The following is a 26,535-nucleotide window of genomic DNA, read 5'->3' as shown; positions in this document are numbered from 1 at the left end:
CGGCTAACCTAACATAAATGTTACGGAGTATCAAATTACAAAACACATAACAAACGTTCAACAAATCCACATCAAAATGCTTAAAGTTATAAGAAGTCACTTCCTGGGCATGTCGACAATCTTGCCGTCTTAGATCATTTTGAAGACCCCAATAGCCGAGGTGTCAAAGTCTGGTGCCACGATCTTCACCTGAGCCTTCAGGGCGTCCTCAGTCATAGAAATCGTATTCTTCCCTTGCTCTTTGGTCGCTTTCAGCTTCTTCCTAAGCCCCTCGACCTCGACCCTATCGGCTTTAGCCGACGACACGGCTTGGTCCCGCTCCTTTTCCAAGGCTGCCACACGCCCCTGGGCGGCGTTCAGCTGGCTCTCCAAGGTCATCTCTCGCTCAGCTAAACGGGCCACCGTCTCGTCGGAAGCCTTCAACTTCTCCTCGGCATATGTCGTCTTTTCCTCGGATGCCCTGAGCTTCTCCCCTATCTCAGACAACTGACTCTGAAGCAGCTCAACCTGGGCCTTGAAGTCATTGTTTGCTTTGACAGAAGACTCGAGCTTCCTCCGGAGGGCCTGCATTCCCGACAACTCGAACTCAGCCTTTCGAGCTATCACGGCCCCCCGAAGCAAAGTCTGGTACATCCATCTCACCTGCCCGGCTAGGTCGGTCCCGTGGAAATGCTCCTCTGTCCCAGGGATCAGCTGCGAGTCAATAAAAGTTGTGGTATCGAAATTCCTCTCCATGATGGTAAGAGCCCCCTCCGGGCTCGAAGACGCCCTCCGCCTCTTAGGGGTGTGAATGAGTTCCACATCGTCATCTACCTGAGGAGCAGAGGGCGAATGCCCGCCAACGATGACCTCGGGAGGGGGAGAAACTTGCGCCCCCTCTGGGTTCACACCGGACATATCGGTATCCTGGGGAGGAGGCTCAGTCTGGTCCTCCTTCTCCCCAGAAGGTCCAACCGACTTCCCGGCATTTTTCTCCTCAGCTTTCTCGTCATCGCTTTCTGAAAAGAAGGTCTTCATCAGGTTCTCGAGACCCGTCACCGTAGCAGACATTTCTACTGCAACAAACAAACACATCAGCCGTTAGATCGTGTAAAGCAAACAATAATAAACAACACAAAAATAGAAAACAAGACGACTCACGGATATAGCTCCTGGCGGCCTCCCGTTCACCCATAAGGAGATGAGCATTTACAGGGTTCTTTTCAAAAATAGCAAATAGCACATCGGCTATTTGCTTATCTACCGAGGACATCCTCTTATATGTCACCTTAATAAAAGAATTTGATCCCGCCTCAAAGCTCCAGTAAGTGGGGATGAGGCGCTCCCCCTCCAAGGATAACCAAAAGGGATGGCGACCTCTAACGGGACGGACTTTGAAAAACTTATCTTTAAACCCATGGTAAGAGTCTTCGAATAGACCAAATATTCTCCTACCCTGGGCTGACCGGAAAGAAAGGAACCCTTTCCTCACCTTCCCTTGTTTGGAAGGGTTGGTAAGGTTGAAGAAGAAAAGGAAGACATCCACCGACACCGGCAGCTCGAGATACTCGCAAACCATCTCAAAACAGCGGATGGAAGCCCAACTGTTCGGATGGAGCTGTGACGGAGACACGGATATCCGATTCAAGAGCGACATCTGGAATTCGGAAAATGGAATGCGAACCCAACCTGGGTGAACATGGATTTATAAAACCAAATCCAGTCAGAAATTCGGGGAGAATGAAGATTGACCTCGTACAGCCGCTCATGGGGGGCAGGCACGAAGGTCTCATAATTGGCCTCTTCGTCTGTTCCCCCGCACAAGTACCCGGCCTGCCGGAACTCCGTCAACTCCGCCAGATCCATCTGGTTTGGCGAATCCTTTACATCCGAGGTTACCCAAGCGTACGGATCATAGCTCGCCGCGGAAGGGGAAGCCCGGGAGACGACACGAGGCATACCTACAGCGGGGTACCATTCCGTTAGTCTACGAGATCGGGAGCCTGGAAAATACCCAGAAGCTATAATTCGTCCTACTGAACAGTTAAAATCAAGCATGAACCAAGCAACCCACCTAAAAATCTACCCTGGAATGGTACCCATGCCCTAATACTCTACCTATCATCAGAAAGCCATGTAGCAACATAACAGCAAAAATGGCGAAGCAAACACGTACAACAAGCATGCAAGAACAAAACAGAAAAGAGAAGGATTCTAGAAATACCTGAATTAGTCGAAGGAACTTGAAAGTGGTTGGAGAAGCACAAAGACGATCGAACAAGTGGTTGAAGAGGCACAAAAACGCTTGAAACGGAGGAAATTTGGATATCAGGGAGAAAAGAAAATGGGAATAGCAAAAGTGGGAACAAAAGAAATAAGAAACTGTTTAAAAACCGCTGCACGAAGCGCGAAAAGCCCAGGGGTAAAATGGTCTTTGCACGCGGGATTTTAGTGACCCATTATGAGCATTCAATGCTCAGCGCGAAGAACGAAGCGACGAAACGGTTGCCTTGGCAACCAAGAGACACGCGCGCAGGGGGCACGTCACTCCCACGAACAACCGATCCGACGACAACACACGAACGAGGAAATCACGCGCCATCGATGTCTCCCACGAACATCACTGGCGCGTCGGGGGCACTGTTACGGCCTGGCCCAGAGTCCCTGCAGGTCGACCCAACCCGGACGCCACCCGAACCGGACACATGCCCCATAACAACCCGGACACGTGTCCAGGACAGCTCATGCACAGCTATGGGATAACCTCCCTGGAAACATGGGCATGTCCTCATCGGGCCCACCTCTGACAGGTATATAAAGGGGAGGCTTGCTCTCCCCCGGAGGTACGTCACATACTTTATCATCTTATCCGCCTGCACACCTTACTGACAAGAGCGTCGGAGTGTCTTTGCAGGTGGCACCCCCCTCTCACGCGAAGTACTCGGGACCTCGCATACCGCTGACTGGTAGTCCGTGACTTGACGAGCCCCAACCATCCTCCTGGATCATAACCCGAACCGCTCAGCAACCGATCTACCGAACACAAACAAACAAAAAAACAGGAAAGAGAGAAGAGAAAAGAGGGAAGAGAGAAGAAAGAAACAACTGAAAATGTCTTGAGATTAGAGAAGAGAGAAAATGTGTTGCCGCTTAAAAGAGATAATTGTTTTTACTGTTTTTATTTTAGCCTACTTTAACCTCTATTTTTCATGCAAAAATATTTATACATTCATTTATTATATTTAATGTTTTAAAAAAATCATTAATAAGATAAAAAATAATTATTTTTATATAACAATATGTAATTTAGTGTAGGTATAAAAGTTTTTTAACAAATAATATATTAAAAATTAATTTTATGTAATAATACGATAGGAATAATCTTAGATATGCAAGAGATTTTTTCCTTATTTAGAATACAAGTTTAGAGTCCCACAATATCATTCAGTTCGATAGGTTAATGATTAACCCGTTATAAATTAAAGTTTTATTTAAGAGTTTGTTATTGACCAATAAATTACTATATGCACAAAATTGAATTTAAATTTCTGATACTTATGTAAATAAAAAAGTGAACTAACTTTTTTTTTGTTATCTATAGTAGTTTTTAGTCTCATAGGTTAAGAATTAATCCGTCGTGAATCTGAATTTTATTTAAGATTCTATTACTGGTTTATAAATTGTTATATGTACAAAATAAAATTTTAATTTTTAATATTTATTTAAACAAAGGAATGAATTGACTATTTAAGTTGGTTAAGAAACTACCTATTTAACCAATCAAGTTGGATATATATTTGTTGATTTTTTTTTTTTTGGTAAACGGATATATATTTGTTGATGTTGGCCATAGATAGCATGTATGTGGTGGGCTATCTTTCAAAATAATTGGGCCTATTATTGGGCCCACATGTGACTACGTTTATTTCGGGCGGCACCGAATTTAACTGAGGATGGGGTGCCAGTTCATAGATGGAAGATATTTAAGATATTTATTGATTGATGTTGTTCAATCCATTGGGGTACTTAGGATAGGGTTGTCCAATCTACTGAAAAAAAAAAAATATTTATTGATAATATATTGTCATATTAATATCATAGATATTTTTTTATAAATGGTCATATAAATAAAATAATTTAATTAAATTATAAGGTTGTTCAAGGTAAATTAAATTTATTTATGTCAATACATTATATATATTTAAAAAAAATATTATATCAATTAGGTTGAATAATAAGGTAATTTTTAAAAAAATAATAAAATATAACTATGAAATATATTGGTTATTTCTTATTTAATTTGACTTATTCTTTAGGAAAGAAGAACCAATATTGTTTACAATATAAATAATTAGATTTTTCTTTGTTATTTTATATTTAGGTAAAGTATCATTTTTCGTCAAAATATCTGGAATAAATATTTAATATCAAATTGATTCTTAAGGATTTTTTGGTGTGTGTCTTATTTATGTTTCACATATTTCAAAAGTAATTAAATATCATTCTTACTTTAATTCATAAAAATATATTAATGAATAATATATTTTCTCAAATTATAATTTTTCTATAATTTGGTAGAGAAAAATATAATCTTATACAAATATCAAATTTTGATGATGATATAAAATGATTATAATATCATAAATCTTTTATAAGTTATTTTTTTTCAAATATTTTTAAAATTTATTTACATCATATTTTTTTCTCTCTCTCTCTCTCTCTATATATATATATATATATATATATATATATATATATATATCACCATTTATTAGTAATTTTTTATTAAATTAATAATAAGATAATATTAAATCACTTTCACCATATTCGAATAGACAAAAAACAAAAAAATTATAAAAATAAGAGTAAAAGATAAATAGATCCCTAACCTCGTAGATATTTTCGTCCTTGACCATTGAAAAATACTTTTAAGTTCCGATGTCCTTAAAAATTGGACGGATCAGTCCCTCCGTCCAAATGCCTCCGTCAGACCTAACGAAAAAGTCTAACGTGGCTCCCATAATGCTTGTCACGCGTACGCATCGCCATGAATTCAGCAAATCCTCATTTCTTTATGAATTCTCCACTTTGCATGTTTTTTTCCATTTCTTTCAAGTCATTTTTGCCTTCAAAATTTTAAATCACTCAAACAAACATATCAAGGCATCGAATGGGAGAAAAATAAATTTAAATTTAGCCCCAACCCCATTACAACCCTTGAAAAGACCTCTTGATATGTGTATCGATGCATTGAATATATGTTGATTGGTAGAAGAATAGCAAGTCTTATAAAGCAAGATTAATAGAGAATTGAAAGAATCGACCCTCAAACACTAGGGAGATTAGAGTGCAAACACTTTCGGTGAGGGTTCGATGCTCAATCCTTTGTTCCTTGCTTTCACGAGCTTTCTTCTTGCAAGTATATTTATACTTCATTTTGAGATTTGAATTAGTGGAATTCATAAATCATCATACTATCTTAGCCCTACTTGTTCATATATGTTCTTGGAGATTGATTCATTTTTAACCAAGTAGGTAGACGTATTTTGCATATTAGTTGATGAACCACAAGAGTTTAGCATGAGAACATGCTAATGTTTAAGTGTGGGAAAGTTGATGAACCACAATTTTATGGTTTATATTGTATTGAATTTGGTGGATTTTATCAACTTTTTCTACATTTATTCACTAAAATAGCATGGTTTTGTGAATTTCTCCTAAATGTGCTTAATGATTGAAAACATGCTTTCTAAGCTATTAAATTGCTAAATTTAATTTACTTTTCTCCTATTCGATTTTTTGATATGTTTGTTTGAGTGATTTAAAGTTTTGAAGGTAAGAATGGCCTGAAAGAAATAGAAAAAAACATGTAAAATGGAGAATTCATGAATAAAGGTGGATTTGCTGAATTCATGCGCGTACGCGTGAGGTTTACCAAGCGACGCGTACGTGTGACCCATGCGTGCACGTGACAAGCATTACGAGAGTCACGTCAGATTTTTTCGTTGAGTCTGACGGAGGCATTTGGCCGGAGGGACTGATCCGTGCAAAAATATTTGTCCTTTACTCTAAAAATATATTAATATTTATCTCAAATATTTAGAAAAAAGAAATTCTATCCTTTGTTTTTTATTTAAAACCTAACTTTTTTTTTCACAGTATATTTAAAACCTAACTTGTCTTTTGAGAAAAATGATTAAGAAATATGAATCGAGTTGGGCTTAAAATAATTTTAGAATGCTCACACGCTAAAGTCTAAACTGAACTAAAAAATCACGTAGACTGCAATGCATCATTGCCTGGTTCCATATTTGGACAAGCATAGATCTCTCTCATCGCTTCTGCACCGTCCGATTCAAATATCCCTTCATCCGTCCCTCTATCTCAACTAGCCCCAAAATCCATCTCCGTTCTCTCTCTATCTCTCACTGCAAATTTCCAAACCCCCCAAAATTATTCAATTTATCTCTCTAAGATGGCGCCGGTTTCTACCTCCTTCGGCGGTGGAAGCCAATAACAGTGACGCACTTCAGTTCCATCCACTAATTAAAAACCCTAACCCTAACCCTAGCGCACTACATCTCTTCTGCATATTCTTATGTACTCTGAAAATCTGATAGTGTCCGCTGAAAACCCTAGACCCTTCGCGTTTCAGCAACATCTATCTTCTTCTTCGTCTACTACTACTTCGGCCAACGCGAAACCCATGAGCAATGAGATCGCACAGAAGCCTCCCCCTTCCATTCTCGTTGGCAGGTTCAAGGCTATGCTCAAGCAGCGCGACGACGAGCTCAGAGCCACCGCCGGTCACGTGCCGCCTCCGTCTACGGAAGAAATCGTTCAGCTGTACGAGATGCTGCTGTCGGAGCTCACGTGCAATCTGAAGGCCATTATCAACGATCTCACCTTCATCGCTGAGCAGCAGAGGGAGCATGCCAGGGGCATCGCCGACGCTATCTGCGCTCGGATTCTCGAGGTCTGTCTCGGTTTCCGCGGAAAAGTTCTTCTCTTTTTCTTTTTGTTCTCGGAGTTTTGTAAAAATCCCATTTTGGAGCTAGGATCGAAGATACTGCCACTGTTATATTTGGGTGAAAGTTTCAGTTTTCTTAACTTGAATGACAGAAGTTGGGTTCAAAGTCTTTCGGATTTTATTTTATTTTGTTGTTTTTGTTTCTAACAATAAAAGGTGTGTGAGAGAGAGAGAGAGAGGGGACTTCAGTAACTCTGCTATTTCCGCTTTTAGGTCTAATCTTATCTGAAAAGCAATGTCGCCCAGACATAGAGTGAACAAATCGGTTATCCTCAAATTGTACTATATTATGTGTATTATCATCATTCAAGTAAAACAATTAGTTGCTAATGGTCATTCAAAGAACAGGAATTAGTGCAATCTAACTGATTAGAAAAGGGAAGATTAGGTGAAAGTATGCAAACACGTTTGAGTACTTTAATTCCTTTCAGGAAACTCTAAGGGGCGTGCAAATTGAATCTGGCTTCGTATCTAAAGGAAGTTGTTACTTTACTTTTGCTGAATTGAAGTCTTGCTATAACTTGCCAAAGAAAGGTTCATTATCGGGTATTTGATCATATATAGGCTTAGGAACACTTTCTCAGATTTCTTTTCACAATTACAACAGATCAGAAGAAATGATATACCTAAATTCTATATTGTTAATGATGGACTACAACTATGTAATTTGTGACTAAGTGGTAGAGTTAGTTTGGGGTTCATTATTAGAACCTCTGTTGAATTATACGCCTTGTTATGCCACTTGTTGAATCTCCTTTGTGCAGGTGCCTGCAGAGCAAAAGCTTCCTTCACTCTATCTTTTGGACAGTATAGTGAAGAACTTTGGACAGGAATATGTTAGATACTTTGCATTACGCCTGCCCGAAGTAGGTCAATTAGATTCACATTATTGTTTTTTTTGTATCATTTTGTTCTGTTCACTGAAACTTCTCGTTCTGTTTTGTCTCCAGGTTTTCTGTGAGGCATACAGGCAGGTTCAGCCTCATTTGCACCCTGCTATGCGCCATCTCTTTGGCACCTGGTCAAAAGTCTTTCCACCGTCTGTCCTACGCAAGATTGAAGCTGAGTTGCAACTTTCTCAAGTAGTTAATAATAGTCAATCGTCCAACATGAATCCCCTCAGAGCATCTGAATCTCCTAGACCAAGTCATGGCATACATGTAAATCCAAAGTACCTGCGGCAGTTGGAGCGCTCAACTGTGGATAGTGTAAGCTTTTTGATGACATCTCTGTCTTCCATACAAAAAATATCCAGGGGCTAGTCTGACACTTGTTTTTATCAGCTTATTCCCCAAGGTTGTAATTTTTGTAGAGCTGTTTTTCGTACACGTTACCCCAACCAGAGTAAATTTTTGTGACAAATATCTTGTTTCATCTCAGATGTTAGGATCTTTCTCTACCCATTCTTCTCTCTCTCTCTCTCTCTCTCTCTCTCTCACACACACACACACACACACACACACACACACACACACACACACATCCTTGTTTACTCCTTTTCTTTTGTGGATATTTTATTTTTCAACGCCTTATGTATATATAGAACTGAGTTTTGATAATTAGTACTTGTAGGTTGCAAGTGCTAATGTGGAGTTGTAGACATGACTGGTATGGTTTGATGGATTGTTAAGGGAACTACAATCCTCTGAAGTTTTTTCTTTTAAGAAAAAATAATAATTTAATTTTAAGAACTGAATTTGTTATCTTGAAGAGGGATGGATTTGTTTATTATTGAGTCCCATGTGTAAAAGCATAGCTGTTGGGTACTTTTGATGCTGTGCCCAAAGACTTAGTAGAAAATGAAATGCTTGTCATTGTGTTTTCATCTGAGAGTGTTGTATTTGTAATGTTTTAATGGCATCTAATTTTGTCTCTAACTTCTTAATTATCATGATGTTTGGGATTTATTAGTTACTATATCATATTATTTTTCCTCTCCCCACCCTCATTATCATTTAGTGTTTCCTCCCCATGTTATGTTCGGGATTTGGGGTAAGGGAGTAAGACCTATATCATTTGATGCTGCAATGAGAGTGCTGCTGAACTGAGTTTTGGTGGACACAGTCACACAAACAAAATATTTTCAACCCCTCTGTGGGGAAATGTCCTGCAAACAGATAAAATGAGTGGCATTCTTACACAGTATTGGTTTATCCTCACAGGTTGGTGGTGAAAAGTTTGACATAGCAGGAAAGGCTAGTAATACAAATTTTGGCATTGTAGCTAATAAGACGAATCAATTTGTATCTAGCAGACTTGGAATATCCTCTTCTCCTTCAAGAATTGGTCTAGATAGGCCTTTGTCAGTAGCAGATGAGTATGCAGTTGACAGTTCTTCTGGAAGGATGGTTGAGAGAGAGTCTCCTCATAATTATGGAGTACCAAGAGTAGTAGGTAGAGAGGAAGAATTGGGTGAATGGCAGCGAAAGCAGTACCCTGGTGATGTTCGAAATCGATTTCAAACTCCTTTGACATACAGCCTTAGTAATGGACATCCGCGTCAAAGTCCAAGAGCTTTAATTGATGCGTATGGCAGTGACAAAAGCCAAGAAACTTCAAGCACCAAGCCTCTTATACTTGATCGGCTAGATAGAAATGGTATCGACAACAAAGTGACATCATGGCAGAATACTGAAGAGGAGGAGTTTGATTGGGAAGATATGAGTCCAACATTAGTAGACCATAGTAGGAATAATGGCTTCTTGCAATCAACTGCTTTTTCCAGGGATAAGCCTGTTGCAGTAGCAGCTAATGCAATTTTGTCAGAGCAAGATACAAGGAAGGGTTGGTCTGGTGGGTCTCAGCTTCCTCCAGTAGATGATTCTTCTGTCATAGCAGCAGATGCATTTCCCCATTCAGTTGTATGTTGCCTCAACTTCCATACTTCTTTTTTTTTTTTTTACAGTTGTGTATTGTTTCATTATGATTTATGATACTGCATTATTCTCTTTAAAATTTTTGCGTCTTATCGTGTGCCTTCGAATCATTGATGCTTCCGGATTGATTAAAAAAACGGAAGATTTTGGCCGAGTTGTTGGGAAGGCCCAATCAAATGGCTGTCTTGTTCATGCTTGTCTGGGAATTGGTCTCTTAGTTTTACTAGTTATTCGATATGATTTAGTACTACTGTGTTTTCGAATTTTCAGCTGTATATTGGTCGCAGCAAATGGCTTTTGTGTTGAGCAGTCCTGATGTGTTCCTTTTAGTGTATTATATTTTGTCCAGGCCATTTTATCATCAGCATGGCATTTAATTTCTTGCATATTTTTTTATAAATTAGGATTTTTCGATAGAACTGAGAGTTCATGTTCTTTCTGCAGTATGGTCGTGTATCCATGGGGCAGGTATCTGGTTTCCAAAATCAAATAAATCAGAGTCTGGGTTCCCGTCCACCTCATGATGCTTGGAAGGTTTCTCAATCACAAACCATGCTTAATATTAGGGGCCGAGGAAGAACTCTTTTGATGCCTCCTATTGATAACAATCCCAATAATGATGTAAACCCCTATGGGATTCGACCTGCAGTGTCAAGGATGGTTTCTGGTATTGCCTCTAACGTAGAGCCTCGTCCACCAGTTTTGCCTGGATCTTTTGAAATAAGACCTTCTGTAACTGTGCATGGCACTCGTCCTCCCACCTTAAATCCAATATTTCCACCGCAAAAACATGTTAGAAGTCAATTTGATGCAATAAATACCAGTAATCCCATTATGAATCATGGCCCAAATAAATCTCTGTTCATGCCTGAACAGCCAGGGCTGGACATTGTTGAAAACAGGGATGCCAGTAAAGGAAAGATACATCAGTTGCCTAATCAGCTGGCTGGATTGCTTCCATCCAACCTGCAAAACCTTGGACAAACACCACAACATTTTTTCCCATCTCGGGATCCATCATCCTCACAATTTGGTCATGGAAACTCTCTGCAAGGGCATGGTCCTTCTTTAAGTGCAGCTATGTCAAATCCATTACCTATTACACAGTTTCCTTTACCAGTCCAAGGTATTGCAAATAATTCCTTACAATTACAGGGGGGAGTCCATCCACCTTTACCTCCAGGTCGCCCTCCTGCTCCTTCTCAAATGATACCACATCCAAATGCTGGTCCATATGTATCAAACCAACAGCCGGCTGTTGCATATACTAATTTAATTAGTTCGCTTATGTCCCAAGGCGTAATCTCATTGGCTAATCAACCCTCTGGACAGGTATATCATGTCTATAACAAATTTGTTTATTTTGTTTATTTTTTCTTTCCTTTGTGTATATGCTTGTGCAACCCTGTATTGTAACTGAGATCAAGTGTCTTTTTTTTAGGATTCTGTTGGAACTGAGTTTAATCCAGATATTCTGAAGATTCGTTATGAGTCTGCAATCAGTGCCTTGTATGGAGATCTCCCTAGACAATGCACGACTTGTGGACTAAGATTCAAATGCCAAGAGGAGCACAGTAGTCATATGGATTGGCATGTAACAAAGAACAGGATGTCCAAAAGTCGCAAACAGAAGCCTTCTCGTAAGTGGTTTGTGAGTGACAGGATGTGGCTTAGTGGTGCGGAGGCACTGGGAACAGAATCGGTTCCTGGTTTTCTGCCAACCGAGACCGTAGAAGAAAAAAAAGATGATGAAGAGTTGGCAGTGCCAGCTGAAGAGGACCAGAATACATGTGCATTATGTGGTGAGCCTTTCGATGAGTTTTACAGTGACGAAATGGAGGAATGGATGTATAGAGGAGCTGTATACCTCAATGCACCCACCGGAGCAACAGTGGGCATGGACAGGTCGCAGTTAGGTCCCATTATTCATGCCAAATGCAGATCAGACACTAATACGTCCCCCTCTGAAGATTTCGGGTTGGATGAAGGGGTATGTGTCCCTCACTCTATTATTCTGCATGCCTAACATTTCTACTCTTTCATCTGCATCCTACTTTCAATTTGGCCACTATGGATATGTTTCAAGCTTTCTAATTTTCATTTCGGATGTAGGGTGCCAATGAAGAGGGCAGCCAAAGAAAACGAATGCGGAGTTGACCAGTTTTGCGCACTGTAACTTAAATAATTTTTCCAATAGTGAGCTGCTCTTACATAATTTTTTAGAGTAGAGATGAAGCTTTGCAATTGCTTGGCCTCCCTGCCAAAATCATGTACATGTATAGTTGGGTTGTTTAACATGCATATTTTCTCTTCCTTCCTTTCTTTTTTTATCTCTTGTAGTCAAAGTCTACTTGTTAGCCTGCTAATATCTCCTTTCCGGCAATATTAATAGTTACATACAGTACTATATTATTATATCTGGGATGGGGGTTTTTGAAACAATGAATATGAATGTGTTAGTTCACTTAGTTGAGTAAAGTTACCTGTAGCACCATCAGCTTGTTCGCGTGGCTGTGTATCTATGACCAGATCGAGAGAACCTTATCTTTTATTGCTTATGATGAATGGAGATGCAGGGATTTCATATCTAGTATCTACAATAAAATTAGTGTTATTACTTTTTACTGATTTTTTAATTGCTCTCCTTCGATCGTTTTGCTGCTTCACGCGGCGGGCAAAAGATGTAAAGCAAATGCTATTTTTTTTTGTGGTCTCTTTATAATACAAGTCACAAGAGTACACATGAATTGTGCTCTTGAAGCATATAAATATTTCTTTTTCTTAAAACATAATTTTGGTTGATTAATAATACTATAGTAGACACGGTCACAATGTCAATACGAAAATTTAAAGTATAAATTCAGCTTACAATACCCTGAAAAATAAATTCAGCTTACAGTTCAAATCAATTAACGCTACAGTTTCCACAAGAAAGTTAGCATAATATATAAAAATGTTATGTGGTATATTATATATATATATATATATAAATATATGTACTTTATATTTGTATTTAACACATTTTATAGGAAATAGATATTGTTATTCTTATTTTAATAATGTCATTATTTTTTTTATAAATTTATATAAATATATAATACAAAATTATGTATAAAGTGATATTATAAAAAATGGAGATATCTTTATTATTGTTTTATTTTATATAAGTAATTGATTTGGTTGCCGTTTTTTTTTTCTCTCTGAATTTCTTATATCATTCCATGGAGCTAGTAACGTTGATGCTTTGATAATTGATAGTTTGCATCTTAAGCAATTGTTTTTTTTTTTTCTAAATATTATTTACACACTAAAATTAGCCTAGTTAGTGTACACCTTTTTTTAGGTTTAATTATTCTATTGATATCTATAATTTTATCAAATTTATAATTAATTTCGTATAATTTTTTTTAATTAAGTCTTTACACTACTTTTAATTTTGTAATTAGGTTTTTTTTTTAGTTTAAAAAATGTTAGAGTTTTGCAAATTGAAACCGTAATTCTCCACATCCAAACAATTTTACATTCAACTTTATCCAAGTGATTTGAGTTACGCATTTCTTTTTCCCGTTTTCTCCCTTCCCGTTGCGCTTCTTTCAATTTTGTTACCGTCGTTACCAACAACATCTCTTTCTCTTTCTCCTCCTCATTCTATTGGAATTTCATCTCCTCCAATTCCTTTTCATCCTTCTCCTCCATCATCATTGTCATCATCATAATCATCATTGTTATCGTCATTGTCTTCTTTTAATACGTATCGTCGTTATTGTTATCATCGAATTCGAATTTATATAATGGACAATTTTCGGCTCATTTCATATTATGCAATGGTTTCGTTTTGAGCTAATTTTTGATTCATTCGAGACGCAAGTGTTTCTGAATTTGAATATGTATATAAGGGACAATTTTCGGTTCATTTGGTATTATACAATAGTTTCATTTTGATAATATTTTCGGTTCATTCGAGATGCAGATTGTTTCTGAATTCGAATTTATATAATGAACCATTTTTGGTTCATTTAGTATTATACAATGGTTTTGTTTTGATAATATTTAGATTCATTCGATCACTATAGAGAATCAGAATTAATAAAGATGTTAGCAAGATATTGGTGTTAGTAATAACGATAATGATGATGGAGGAGGAAGAAAAAAAAGAAAGAGGAGATCAAAGAAATTCAAATAAAAAAGAAAGAGGAGGAGGAGGAGAAAGAAGAAGAAGAGATAGATGTGGTGGTATAGTGACGGCGACAATGACGATAATGAAAAAAAGATGAAAAAAAAGGAGAAAAAGAAAAAGCACGAGGAGGAGAAAGAAGAAGAAAGAGACGAAATCCCCCAACGTAAACTAAATGACTTGGATGTAAAATTAATTGGATGTATAACGGAGTCAAATTAAAAATACTAACAATTAAAAAACTAACTAAATTTTTAACTACATATTTTTTAAAAAAGATATTTTTTAATTTTAATATTTTTTATATAAAAATAATTTAATTAAAAAAATATAAAAATCTAATTATAAATTTAATAAAACTATAAGTAGGAACAAAAATAATTAAATTTTTTATATTGTTGAAGAAGGGCCTAAGACCCAATAAACAACAAAACAGAAAGTCACCAAAAAAAAAAAAAACAACAAAACAGAAAGAAACTAACAAACTCCTCTACTAAATGAGGTACTAGTGTACTACTAGCATCTGCTTTTATTTATTAAGAGGATATATCGATAATTCGATATCCATATGTCTATGCCAAAGCTAAAGATTACTTAGATTCTCTCATTAGGTTCCTCCTCAGTCTTAGAATAGAGCTTTGATGTTGTTAACCGTAACCTTAACCAACTGGTTAATAGTGCTCACTGAACAGATCGATATCTTCTTTGTTGGATCTGACTCGATCAATATCTGGAATGCCAACGTCACCAAACAACCTCCACCTCCATCTGGAAGAATCGCCATTCCCGAGGGCAAAATCGGAAGTTCATCGGGATCTCTCCCTCCAATCACTGCATTGATCGAATTCATATCAACCGGTGCGTATATCACAAATGACCCTGTTGAATCGCTGCTACTCTCTTGAACTATTATCATCCCGTTGTTCTTCGCATCTGAACTCTGCAATTACAATTCCGCATTTATCAAAACAATTAGCTTAATTCTTAGGCTCTGTATGAGATTAATTACGAAATTACCTTGATACGGAATAATGTGATACAGTTCCCAGGGTCGCGACCATTTTTTATGTGTGCAAATTCCTCAGCAACACCTCCGGTACAGAGAACATCCCACTGTAACAAAGTTTAGGGGAATTAAATTTGAAGGTTGTTGAATTGAAGTTTAATTGCAATTTGAGGCACGCTTACCTCTGCTCTTGCGTTTGCAGTTCGAACCCTATCAAAGAAGCTGTTTGGAGGAACTGCGAGGTGGAAACAAGTTGCGGCACCGATAACTATACCGGAAGGTCTACCTGGATCGTCCTCAACCTTTCTGGTTATGATTCTTATATTGCTGTGATTTGTTGATGGAGTTACGATTGCCCAATTTTCTACTGTTGAAGCACCAACACCACTTAAAAAGTCCATAACCATTCTCTCTGCCAGCTTCACCAACCCCTTTTTGCCCTCAACACTCGTCACTGTGTATAAACATGCATGCATCAGTATCAAATCATAGCTTAAAAATGATGTGTATATTAGATATGTATATACCACTAAGTTGGTCTTCTTGTTGTTGCAGTATGGTGGTGGATTGTACTGCACTTGCAATACGTTCGCATCTTCTATCTAATTGTGCGACCCAGCGTCTAGCTCCAAAGGCTAAGCCAGATTCAACTAGAGGCTTATACATACTATTCACCATTAGTGCTCTGTCATCCACTTCTACATGTTCAACCCAGGTAACCTGAAACGAATTGAATATTATTAATTATCTCATCGTTGTTGGAACTTGGAAGCTATGTTCATATTGATTTGAGGAAATGATGATGACAAGTAAGTAGGTATGTACCTTTGTTGAGTAACCATCTGGAGATGCCTGAATCAGGCAACCAGAGGGCCTTCTTCGGGTCGGAGGGATTGTTGCATTTGGTTGTGAAGTTTCCAGGGAAGCATCGACCACCACCCATCTCCCATCTTGGAGCTTCTTGCAGTACCTTAGGAAATAGTACTCGCGAGCAGGAACAAGTGGTGTTGGCATTTGGAACTCTGATGACACCTGATGGAAATGGAATAACAAGTTTCCGTTTTGTTTTGAATAATTGATCCATCAGAGTTAGATAGTGAAAATGATGCAAAAGTTGCTTACCACTTGCAAGTTTCCATCATAACTTCCTGCCTGTCCAGTTGATAGGACTTGAAATCCTGCTGCTTTTGAAACAATGCTGCAAAACACACGTGACCATAGATCCTGAAAAAATTAAAATAACATTGGAACTTTCAGATTAGTATGTTATTAATCTGATGGGGCTAATATGATCATGAGAATCATATTGGGAAGAAAGAGCACTGACCACATCATTAAGGATCTCAACGAGGTTAACGTGATTCATGTTGATGACCCTGGATTCCCTTGAAGATTCAGATTTATACCCCAAGAGTCTTGGACCAATTCCACCAGGGAAAGTCCTATAGTATTCTTGTTCGTTGATAGTTTCAGAGTTGTGGGCCCCACTGACCCACATGGGCTCCCCTGCTTGAACCAAGGCTTTGAGTTCCTCCAGTGACGCAGCCGCAAGCTCCTCGATCATGGCTTTGTTAGAAACTGGGAGTGACCTAATTAGAGGGTCACTACCACTACTCGTTTCCCCTGCTTTGTCTTTTGACTTTGCTCCATAGCTACCAACATCTTGATTAAGCGAACTCAAAGGCAGGTTAATGTAAATTTCGTTGTTGTGTTGAGATGATGATGATGGCACGCTACAATTTCCTTGATCAAGCACATTAGGAGGAATAATGGCAATGTTATCACCAATTCCCTGATTTAACATACTCATAGGCGGAGTCACGTTAATGTCATTGTTGTGAGCCTGAGATGATGGCATGTCTTTGACAATTCCTTGATTCATCACATTCCGAGGCATGTCAATGTCATTGTTCTGCTGAGTCAATGGCATGCTGTCAATAATTCCTTGATTAAACATACTTGGAGACAGCATGTCAATGTTATTGCTCTGAGGTGGTGATGCCATGTTACCAAGTTCTTGATTAGGCACACTCTGAGTCCGAGGCATCATGTTATTGGTGTTGTTTTGCTGAAATGATTCTATATTAGGCACATTCTGAGGCACGGTGATGTTGGGGTTGGAAGTATTATCTGGCTCTTGTAGAACACAGTTAGACATCATGGTTGACATCCACTCAATCTGAGAGTTTAACAAAAGGAAAAGAATGAAAAGGAGTGATATATATAGTTTTGAATAAATATGTTCATACTATAGACCTCGATCAAATTGTTACCTGTTCTCTTAGCTTGTTATTCTCCTGCTTCATCTGGTCATAGGTCAATGGAGGAGGAGGTGGGCCTCCGCAGCCATGACATCTTATACTATTTAGGATCTCCTTGTAGTTCTCGTTCTCGGCTCGAAGCTCCTCATTCTCATTCTTCAGTACAAAGTTCTCGTTGCGTTCGTATTGATTCTACGTATATAGACACCACCGTACTCATTAGCAGCAGAAATAATCATGCATGTGGAGCATTATTATAGTAATCATACCTTGAGTTGGGTTCGCTTGTTCTGGAACCAAAACTTGATTTGCAAATGGTCTAATCCCAAAACATTACCCAGCTCTATCCTTTGCTGCTCATCTGGGTGAGGGCACGCCTTGAAGAACCTAATAAAAGAACTTCATCATGCATTTAAACCAAAAAAATAAAAACAGGACAAGCACTAATTTTTTGTTTAATGTAGCACTTTTAGCCACATTGACACAATGTCTTTCTGAAAGGGCGGTAATAATAATTAACAGTGCAATGGAACAGAAAATTGAACGCCTACGTACGTTTCCATCTCTTGTATCTGATATGCCGTGTGGCGCTGGTAGCGCTTCTTCTTGTGGTGATCACTGCCGTAGCCAGGAGGAGGTTGTTGTTGCATGTTGGTGTGGCTGTCAGTGTCAACCTCAAAATCTTGTATCTCTAGAATTTTCCTTAGAAAATAATCACTACCTGAGGAATTGTTGTTCATCATGGAATGGTTTGACATATCAGGAAATGTTGTTGGTCATAAATTATAGAATACAATTTCTGAGGCTTGTTGTGCATTATATATATCTAGATGTAGATGCAGATGACTAGATTCTGATGCTGTTTACGTATATTCTGCAATATGTCAAGCCCCCAAAGTCAAAAAGCACTAAACATGTGTGAGAGAGCCAAAATACAATGCAGATTTAACGTACCAAAGGAATAAAATGGTCTTTGTTTTTAAAATCCATGATAGAAAGAAATTAAATACATTAAATAATAATTTTACTTTCTCACGCTAGAGTAATGAGGAATAGCACAAAGACAAAAAGAATTTAACGTTGTTGAAACTTTTTTTTTAAACATAAGTATGCAAAGAACCCATGTGAATGCCTTTTCCGTTACAAAAAGCTATATATATATATGGATCCCTATATGAAAAAGTATAGGTAACCAACAACATTTTTGAATAATGTGTGAACAATGTGAATTAACAGGGTTAAAAGAGTAAATTAATTTTAAATTTAATTAGTAGCATTAAATTAGGGTGTAGTGTATTTTTATTTGATTGGTAGTTGTTCATGTTGTTCAAGATGGTTATTGTTTACCTAGCATTCTCTATATATATATGTATCTAAAAAATTTCATGTCATACTTTCGTTTTTAAATTTTTTTTATTACGTTGAAATTTTTAAATTTTATAAAAGTAAGACATAAATCTCAACTTTAGCTAGATTTATTGTTTTTATTTAGACAAATAAATCCTCAAAAGTGTGACGAAAAAATCTATATATGTTAGTTTTGTAAATTTTAAGTACTCAACGTAATAAAATTTTTGTAAGTCCAATATAAAATTTTTTTAGAAACCTATTTAAGTATATTATAAAAAAAATTCATCATCTTATCTATTTATTAATGCGCGCATAAACAAAAAATATGGAGGAAGTTTGCTATCATTTCATCGGCAACGCTCTCTCATGCTAAGATAGTTTTTAATGGAAAAGTTTAAATTTGTTAATGCGGTTGATGCAAATCTTTTTAAGAAAATAAATAATTCAAAACATAGTTAAAACTTAAAATGATAGAAAATGAGAATTTAGAATTTTATAAAAAAATAATTGAAGATATGTATAAAAAAGAATTGAAGTAGTATATACTAATACTTTTAAACTATTTAGAAAAATAAAAATGTTATTTATACAATAAAATTAGTTACTAAAATGAGTCATTAATATATTTATATATAAATACATGTGTTGTTTAATTTATTTTTAATGTGTATTTATATTTTAACATGTATTTTACTGATGATTGATTTGGTGGTTGATTTTTATATACATCTAATATTATCCTTAGAAAAAACATAGTCTTAGTACTCTCCTTATATTTTTTTTATATCTTACAAATTACATATCTAAATAGTTTTAAAATAAAAAACTTTAATAATAACATAAATTTAAACTAATATAAAAAAAAATATTCAATTGTACTGCGTATGATCAAAACGTATTTTTATTTATAACAAAAAGAACTTTTTGATTAAGTGGTTATTAAGACCAAAACTCTTCAAGTGAACTTTTTTTTGTTGAACTTCATCCCAAAGAGCAGGAGCAGACACAACAATATTGACGTGAGTCTTCAATCTCTGTTGCATGAGGGTTGTCTGAGAGACTGAGAGCGGATATTAAGACCCAAAATGTTTATAATCTGTAATCAATTATTACCGCCAGGAATGACCACCTACAGCTGCAATAAGAATATCTAACTAAAGATCGATTCTGGTCAAAATTCTTGAGATGAACAAGTTGGATGATTATATAAGGTATTCAATAAAACAACGGACAAAAAAGAAATAATAAAAAAATTAAAATCTATCAAATTAAAAATAAATAAATAAACAGATAAATAAATAAATAGAGAGTACGTATAAAGTATAAACAGAGAGTACATATCTGTTTAAGTACTCACTCTTCCATACTCAAACGAAATCTTCCATATTTCAAAAAGAATAACAACAAAGCAAAAGATATGCTGCTAGAAGTCCATACGAGACAGGTATGAATTTAGGAGAAAATAAAATACTTGAGTAAATATTTATCGTATCTCCATTATCATCTTTAGTAATTAGTAACATGCTAGAGTTCTCTTATTACTCACTTAGTTATCAGTGAAGTTTTATTCTTTCCTCCTTTTCTCTCTCATTATAATCTCTCTTAAGTTTTGAATGGATTTGTCAAGTTGTAGATCTGTCGCTAAAATTCATGTATAATTTAAAGATAGAGTGAACAGAGTTATACATACATTTTTATTTTTAAATTTTTTTATAAATATAAATATCTGAGTATTCTTGTAATTTTATTCTAAAAGAATTAAATTTTAGAGTTAAAAATTTTAAAAATTAATTTTCATATCGAACAAATTTTAGTATATTTTAAATATATAAAGCTGAAAACTGGTCGATTTATCTGATTCAGGTATACAAAAACTTCACAATTGAATCTCGCAAATTACAAAAAGAATAGCAATGCTACACACCACCAGATATGAAATTGTCTGCCTGCTATCTTTGCTCACTAACTTCTTACAGTGTGCCAAAAATTCTACTATTCCATTTGAATTCGTCGCTCCAATATTTTTTTTTAAACGGCCAGAAACAATAAAATATATATACAGTTTTAGAAGTCCATTCTCACATTATTGGTTTTTATTTAGAAGGCTCATGTTCGGCCATTACACCTAAAATTAAGTCATGTAAAAAACATTTTAGCCTAAAAAATAATATGATAATACATATATTGGAAAAAAAAAGTTCTAGAAGCTTTTAATTTATTTTTCTTCTAGATATCTCGTTGCTGGCAAAAAAATCATTAAAAGCAATGTTAATACTTAATACCGGCCAAACAAAAAGAAGGTAATTATAATAGTAATAATAATAATTAATTAAAAGCCAAATAAGGAAGAGTTTTTAAAGGTAATTATAATAGTAATAGGGAGTGAAGTCATCATCTTATATGGAAGTCAAAGGTAGTGAAATAATAATACATACCCCTTTTAAAAAAACTACCTCCAAATAAAGAAAGAAAGATGGAACGAGAAACTTGCGTTCCGAGGATTATTAGGGATCATTTAGCCAACTAGCACGAGTTACCCACTCCTAGTATTGGAGAATTAATGGCCGGTGGGATCATATTTTGAGGACCTGCATATAATCATGTGGTATGGTTTAAACTTTGTTTTTAGTTTTTTTTTTTTTCAGATAAAAAATATATAAAATGAATGAATAGTAGAGAAAGAGTTGCATGCATCATGCATGTAAACGAAGTAATTGCAGTGTGCGTATATGCTGATGTTGATGAAGTGAATACATATAACTGCATATTGAATCGTAGCTCATCAATGTCCACTGCTTATCGTGTTGTACTTGAATACACTGCTTGGACTGTATTACCTATACAAAACTACTGACGTTTGCTTGGACTGTATTACTTATACAAATTTGCTGGCATTTCCGTGTGGACCGTATCCATGAGCCAATTTTTTTTATTTTATATATATATATATATATATATATATATATATATTTAAAATATTCATTTTAGATAGGTAAACATTGGTTCATCACGACTTATTCTTAAGTAATGAACCATCATTTGCTGGAACGGCTAAACGCTCGCAACCAATTGATTTTTGAAGGTTCTATTCTATGCTGTCTGCTATTCTAGTAAGCTCTGTTAAGTTGCTCCCTGAAATCCAAAGAACTCCCAATTTAGGTCGTTATCTCCATGAGGCAAGCTCTTAGGTACATTCAATTTGATTTATCATTCTTTCTTCTTTAAGATTTTTCTTCGTTTTTTGACCACGCACAGTTGGATGAATACATTCAGTGTAGTATTTTTGGGAAATCCCCACCTTTTATTATGCTGTCCTGCTTTTGGACATCTTTGTATTTCATTTTTCAATAATTAATAAAATATAACCTACTATTTTTAGAAAAAAAAAGTAATTAATACTATACTTCTTGCTAATTAAATAAATAATAAATTTTCATTTATTATATTTTATACCAATAATTCATATTTAAAATTATATAATTTATAGTTTAGAATTAAAATTCATAGTTTATAATTTATAATTTAGAGTTCAAAGTTTAAGATTTAAAATTTATGATTAGAATTTAGGATTTAAAGAATGTTATACTTTTCATTTTCTCCTGAGTACATTAGCTTACTAAGAATATCAAAATACATGTATATGTTCAAATACTTTTGCCGCAAATATGATGTGACCAACATTTTTCTTTTGTATTTGCATTGAATTTGATCCAACACTAACTAATTTTTCTTCTTTTTTTTTTAGCTAAAAATGCTAATCCCTACATTTTTTAATTTTGTTTTCCGTATATATTTTAACTAATCTCGTCTTTATTCTTATCATATGTATTTGATTTGATTATGCTTATGCCTATTATTAATGTGCGTGTATGTGTGAAAACAATGAATAGTGAGATCAAACACTGAACATTATCTAGTTTTTTTTTTTTTTACTGGAGAGGATTTATTAAGAAGGTTGTTATCTTGTGTAAGATAACTTTTTCTAAAGCTAGAAGGAGCATAAAAGAAAGTAAGCAAAACAAGGAAACCCATTAGAAGTAAAACAATACCAGATGAATTTATTAGTATCTATCAAAGATTGAAGCATGATAATACCAACTCTCTTCATTTGGCTTCAATGAACAGAAATACCGGGGCCCTAATATAATAAAATAGTGCTGATAAAATTATAATTATAATACCTTAACAAGAATCATTAATAAAATTACTACCATGGTGATCTTGTAAATAACCTTTTGCCATGTCTATTCATTTTAATCTGCAAAATGGACAATACTATAAGCTAGTGAATTTAAGGCCTGCATATGGTAAACACCCAATTGTTCCATTCTCCCCAAGATAATCACAATTTCCCCCTCTTATTTTTCTAGTGTTTGACAACTAATTTTGGTTCTTTCTCTCAGTGATTAGGATTTACTAAACACCATTTTCCTAAGGCTTTTTGCTGATAACTTGATAAAGGGCATAGTCTCTTTTGCTATTCACATTGCCAAATCCTTTCCTATGTCTTCATAATCTTGAATCTGATACACTTGAGCAATTGTTGCTCCTTCTCTCTCTCTCTGCTTAGACTTTGACTTCACTGCTCTTAGTTGTCTTGATGAAGTAGATAGCGACTCGGAAGAGGACGTCGACTTAGTCTTTTTGCGCTTTGGCTTCTTAGGAACACGAGGAACCCCAGCAGAATGAATTCCCTTAAGGACAGATGGTGTTGATTGGCTTCCTATGGAGTCTTCAAAATCTGTTCAAAAGGTTCAAGTAACACAAAAATTATCATCATTTAGAAGAAAAAACAAGTAACATAGAACATGATACAGAGTAAGAGCTTATTAACTTTCAAATCCACACAATTTCTGCATGCACCAAGGATTCTTCAAGAATATACAACAGCCAGCTTTCAAACAGAAATTTCAGTACATTTCTCTGGTTTACTACTTCTAAGTTTGTGGGGTGATATACTCCAAACTTGGCTCTTGACCCAACTCGGAACATATAGTTTTATAGTAGTACATCACATGGTACAACGAACTCGGTATGTCAAGGACTAAAGAGATGAATAAAGGCACAGTATCTCATGATAGCTAAATTTTTCAAGAACATGTAACCAAAGTAATATAATAGTAAACCTATTTGGCAAGTGATGCAGGACTTCTCCCTTATCAGTATAAATGGTAACAAGAAGTGCTTAGCTAATCATCAAAACTAAGAAATAGGCTGTTTGTTGCAGTTAGCTATTGATACATGTTTAATAAAATTTATGACAACAAATTACTGTAAATCCAATTAAAATGTCACAGTAATGTTTTATAATGATGGTTCCATTTTAGTCACATGCCCAGGAAGAACAAATCTCATAATCACTCAGATTCTTAATTGAACCATTCATGTAGATTTTTAGCTAAGCAGCTTCACTCCGTTTTCATGACACATGTATCATATTGCAAATTTTTTAAGGTTTCATTTGATCTCATTGAGGTCTTCTCAGAGACTTATCACATGTAGAAACTGAAGACAAACCAACCAATCACCATATTCTTATCAAGCACAGTGGTGTGCTAAATTTAATACACAATCAAATCTGTTTAAGAAAAAATTCTGGTGTGGACCCCTTTAGACAGTGCTAACGAATTGCAAAGGCCAATAATAACCACTAGATTCCTTTGATGGATATGAGTTTTGCTCGTGACATAAGAGCCAAACTCTTTCTTTGGTGGCAAATAATCTAGATATAGCTTTTGCAAGCCTTGCAATCTCGAAAATACTCAAAACAACAAAAATAATAATCAAATAAACGTTTTCTCGTTTTACTAGTTAACCCGTGAAAGGGCCATCTGTTGGTATTATTCAGGTCAAGAAAGACTGCACGGTTCCACATGAATAGAATACAAGATATCAAATATTTAATGGAACCACATATAGAAGCCAAAATTAACACTTGACTCAGATGAAAAAAAAATTAAAATAAATATGTTACTATTATTACTTGACAAGTGATAAGCAAAAGTAGTATACCTTGGGAGGACCATGATGGAGTGAGAGCCAAAGAACTATTGTCCCTTAGTTCATCCAAGTTGCCAAGTGAAGTTGTAAAATCAGGAGCTGTTTTAAATTCATTCATCTGCATAATAGAAAAGAAAGTTGAAAAAGAATGATAGAATCCAACAAAACAATAGACAAAACAATGAAACATGAGATCCTAAATTGTTGTAACATCAATGGAAGAGATAGATTCGAGAAAGTATACTCTTTGAAATAAAACTATAAAACTATAAATACTTGCAGTTACTCTTTGAATAAATAGAGCATGATCAAGCTAAGTGTTCCATGACCATAGAATAATTTTCTCAAAACTATAAGAGTTTCATACCCAACTGGGTCCATTCCCTGAGGGGCCATCCCAACCAATGTGAGCCACGTGCTTAACATCTGTCGGGTACCCAATTTCCAATTCTCGTTGCTCTTTCACAGCTGCAACAACAACAACAACACACCCACTTCCCAACTTAGCCCCCAATAAACCAACCACATCAAAATCAAATATTGTGAGTGAAGTGAATGAAGTACAAAGACACAATTACCAAAGATTTGTGCTATGTATTTGAAACTCTTTTTGATTCCTTTGAAGGTGGCTGCCATGGTGGAGATCACAAACCGTACTATGCAGTATAAGGATGACACAAGGGAATATTATTTAGCAGGAAATGCCTTTGCCTGTCATCACAAAATGGAATTTAGTTATACACAGGGAATGAGTGATCAATACAAACATAAAAAGCTATCAGCTAAGGCTTCATAGCATGTGATATAGCCATATAGGAACATCTTTTTGTTTTCCTGTAAATGAAGCTTGGCATCTATCTTATTATTGGATACAAAAGGCACGTTTTTTTTTTCAACTAATACTCAAAGAATTTTTAAGAAAAAGAAACATTTTTGTGCTCATTTATGTGAAGATATCACTTTCGAGTTGTTTTTTAGCATACAACTTGTTAGAAGAAATTTCCACTGCCAAGAAGAAAAAACAACATAGGTTACCTCAAGAATGTGATTATGATGAAGGTGTTAATAGAAGTCAAAGCATGGTTTTCTATGCTCCTTTCATCATCATTCTGAAACTTCATGGAAAGCTTTTTATGTGGCTTTTTTCTCCAGGTAGAGCTCTCAGCTCTGAATTTGCAACAGAATGAAGAAAGGGTCAAATGAGTTTCTAAAAGTATAGATTTTGATTGATGGGGTGGGGAATGCAGGCTGAATTAAAAGTTAAAACAGAAGAGGGAGAGGGAGCAGAGTAGAATGATGGCAAGAAGGTAAAGTTTTTCCTCTAAGAGGGGAAAAACAGAAGGTGGGTATCCATGAATAAAAACTTTGGGAGAATGAAAGTGGGGTGTGTGAGAGAGAAGAGAAAGATTGGCTTTTAAAAAAATAAGACAAAGATTCGAGTATGGAAGTAATTTAATAATGGATTATATGGATTTGTTTATTAAGATAATAAGATTGCCATTATGGTGTGGCAGTGCTTGGTTATGCACTTATGTGTTTTATGGTTGTTGAGAGAGAGTTAAGGCACTGTCCTTTGAAGGTGAAAATCCAAATCAAATAGTTGCATATGTGGGATGTTGTTATTGTGTCAAGATATAAAGTAGGGACACTTGTAAGTGTTTCCACTGCAATTTGATCGATTTTGATTTTTGAGTTAAAAATTTATTCGATTCGAATACTAATTTTATTAAGAGTGCAATTTGTATTGGATTAGATTTTTAGTTTTATAAATTAAAAAAAATTAAATATATATAATAAGTCTTAACATTAAATTTTAAATAATTAATAATAACATAACAAGTCTTAATAATATTTTAAAA

The 26,535-nt window shown here is 35.6% G+C and overlaps 3 protein-coding genes across 3 annotated transcripts; 1 reads left to right on the top strand and 2 right to left on the bottom strand.

Annotated features, from left to right (window-relative positions):
* The first annotated feature begins 6,172 nt into the window (after nt 1–6,172).
* Nucleotides 6,173–12,513, top strand: LOC112775172 (polyadenylation and cleavage factor homolog 4). Its single transcript, XM_025818663.3, has 7 exons — nt 6,173–6,955; nt 7,774–7,875; nt 7,960–8,217; nt 9,172–9,870; nt 10,330–11,217; nt 11,327–11,875; nt 11,998–12,513. The coding sequence occupies exons 1-7, from the start codon at nt 6,578–6,580 to the stop codon at nt 12,040–12,042; spliced, it is 2,919 nt and encodes a 972-aa protein (XP_025674448.1). The 5' UTR covers nt 6,173–6,577; the 3' UTR covers nt 12,043–12,513.
* A 1,912-nt stretch (nt 12,514–14,425) lies between these two features.
* Nucleotides 14,426–18,095, bottom strand: LOC112776365 (homeobox-leucine zipper protein PROTODERMAL FACTOR 2). Its single transcript, XM_025820510.3, has 10 exons — nt 17,882–18,095; nt 17,596–17,713; nt 17,339–17,518; nt 16,393–17,244; nt 16,188–16,289; nt 15,891–16,097; nt 15,593–15,785; nt 15,248–15,519; nt 15,077–15,172; nt 14,426–14,999 (listed from the first exon to the last, which is right to left on the bottom strand). The coding sequence occupies exons 1-10, from the start codon at nt 18,082–18,084 to the stop codon at nt 14,685–14,687; spliced, it is 2,538 nt and encodes an 845-aa protein (XP_025676295.1). The 5' UTR covers nt 18,085–18,095; the 3' UTR covers nt 14,426–14,684.
* A 4,725-nt stretch (nt 18,096–22,820) lies between these two features.
* Nucleotides 22,821–26,371, bottom strand: LOC112777493 (CRIB domain-containing protein RIC10). The gene is made up of 5 exons (XM_025821876.3): nt 25,712–26,371; nt 25,255–25,387; nt 25,044–25,144; nt 24,689–24,794; nt 22,821–23,417 (listed from the first exon to the last, which is right to left on the bottom strand). The coding sequence occupies exons 2-5, from the start codon at nt 25,310–25,312 to the stop codon at nt 23,158–23,160; spliced, it is 525 nt and encodes a 174-aa protein (XP_025677661.1). The 5' UTR covers nt 25,313–25,387; nt 25,712–26,371; the 3' UTR covers nt 22,821–23,157.
* Between the last annotated feature and the right edge of the window lie 164 nt (nt 26,372–26,535).

Source organism: Arachis hypogaea, chromosome 19, assembly GCF_003086295.3.
Source record: "Arachis hypogaea cultivar Tifrunner chromosome 19, arahy.Tifrunner.gnm2.J5K5, whole genome shotgun sequence".
NCBI lineage: Eukaryota > Viridiplantae > Streptophyta > Magnoliopsida > Fabales > Fabaceae > Arachis > Arachis hypogaea.
Note: the sequence above shows the minus strand (reverse complement) of the source record. Positions and strands in the feature narration are given on the sequence as shown.

What these genes read in the sequence shown, in the direction of transcription:
- LOC112775172 (XM_025818663.3), top strand. Translation starts at nt 6,578, where the DNA reads ATGTACTCTGAAAATCTGATAGTGTCCGCTGAAAACCCTAGACCCTTC. An exon ending in TCTGCGCTCGGATTCTCGAG is followed by an intron (nt 6,956 to 7,773) that starts GTCTGTCTCGGT and finishes TCCTTTGTGCAG; the next exon opens with GTGCCTGCAGAGCAAAAGCT. An exon ending in AGCGCTCAACTGTGGATAGT is followed by an intron (nt 8,218 to 9,171) that starts GTAAGCTTTTTG and finishes TTATCCTCACAG; the next exon opens with GTTGGTGGTGAAAAGTTTGA.
- LOC112776365 (XM_025820510.3), bottom strand. Translation starts at nt 18,084, where the DNA reads ATGTCAAACCATTCCATGATGAACAACAATTCCTCAGGTAGTGATTAT. An exon ending in ATAACAAGCTAAGAGAACAG is followed by an intron (nt 17,245 to 17,338) that starts GTAACAATTTGA and finishes TTAAACTCTCAG; the next exon opens with ATTGAGTGGATGTCAACCAT. An exon ending in CTGCAAACGCAAGAGCAGAG is followed by an intron (nt 15,173 to 15,247) that starts GTAAGCGTGCCT and finishes ACTTTGTTACAG; the next exon opens with TGGGATGTTCTCTGTACCGG.
- LOC112777493 (XM_025821876.3), bottom strand. Translation starts at nt 25,312, where the DNA reads ATGGCAGCCACCTTCAAAGGAATCAAAAAGAGTTTCAAATACATAGCA. An exon ending in ATACATAGCACAAATCTTTG is followed by an intron (nt 25,145 to 25,254) that starts GTAATTGTGTCT and finishes TTGTTGTTGCAG; the next exon opens with CTGTGAAAGAGCAACGAGAA. An exon ending in TCCATCATGGTCCTCCCAAG is followed by an intron (nt 23,418 to 24,688) that starts GTATACTACTTT and finishes CCTTTTGAACAG; the next exon opens with ATTTTGAAGACTCCATAGGA.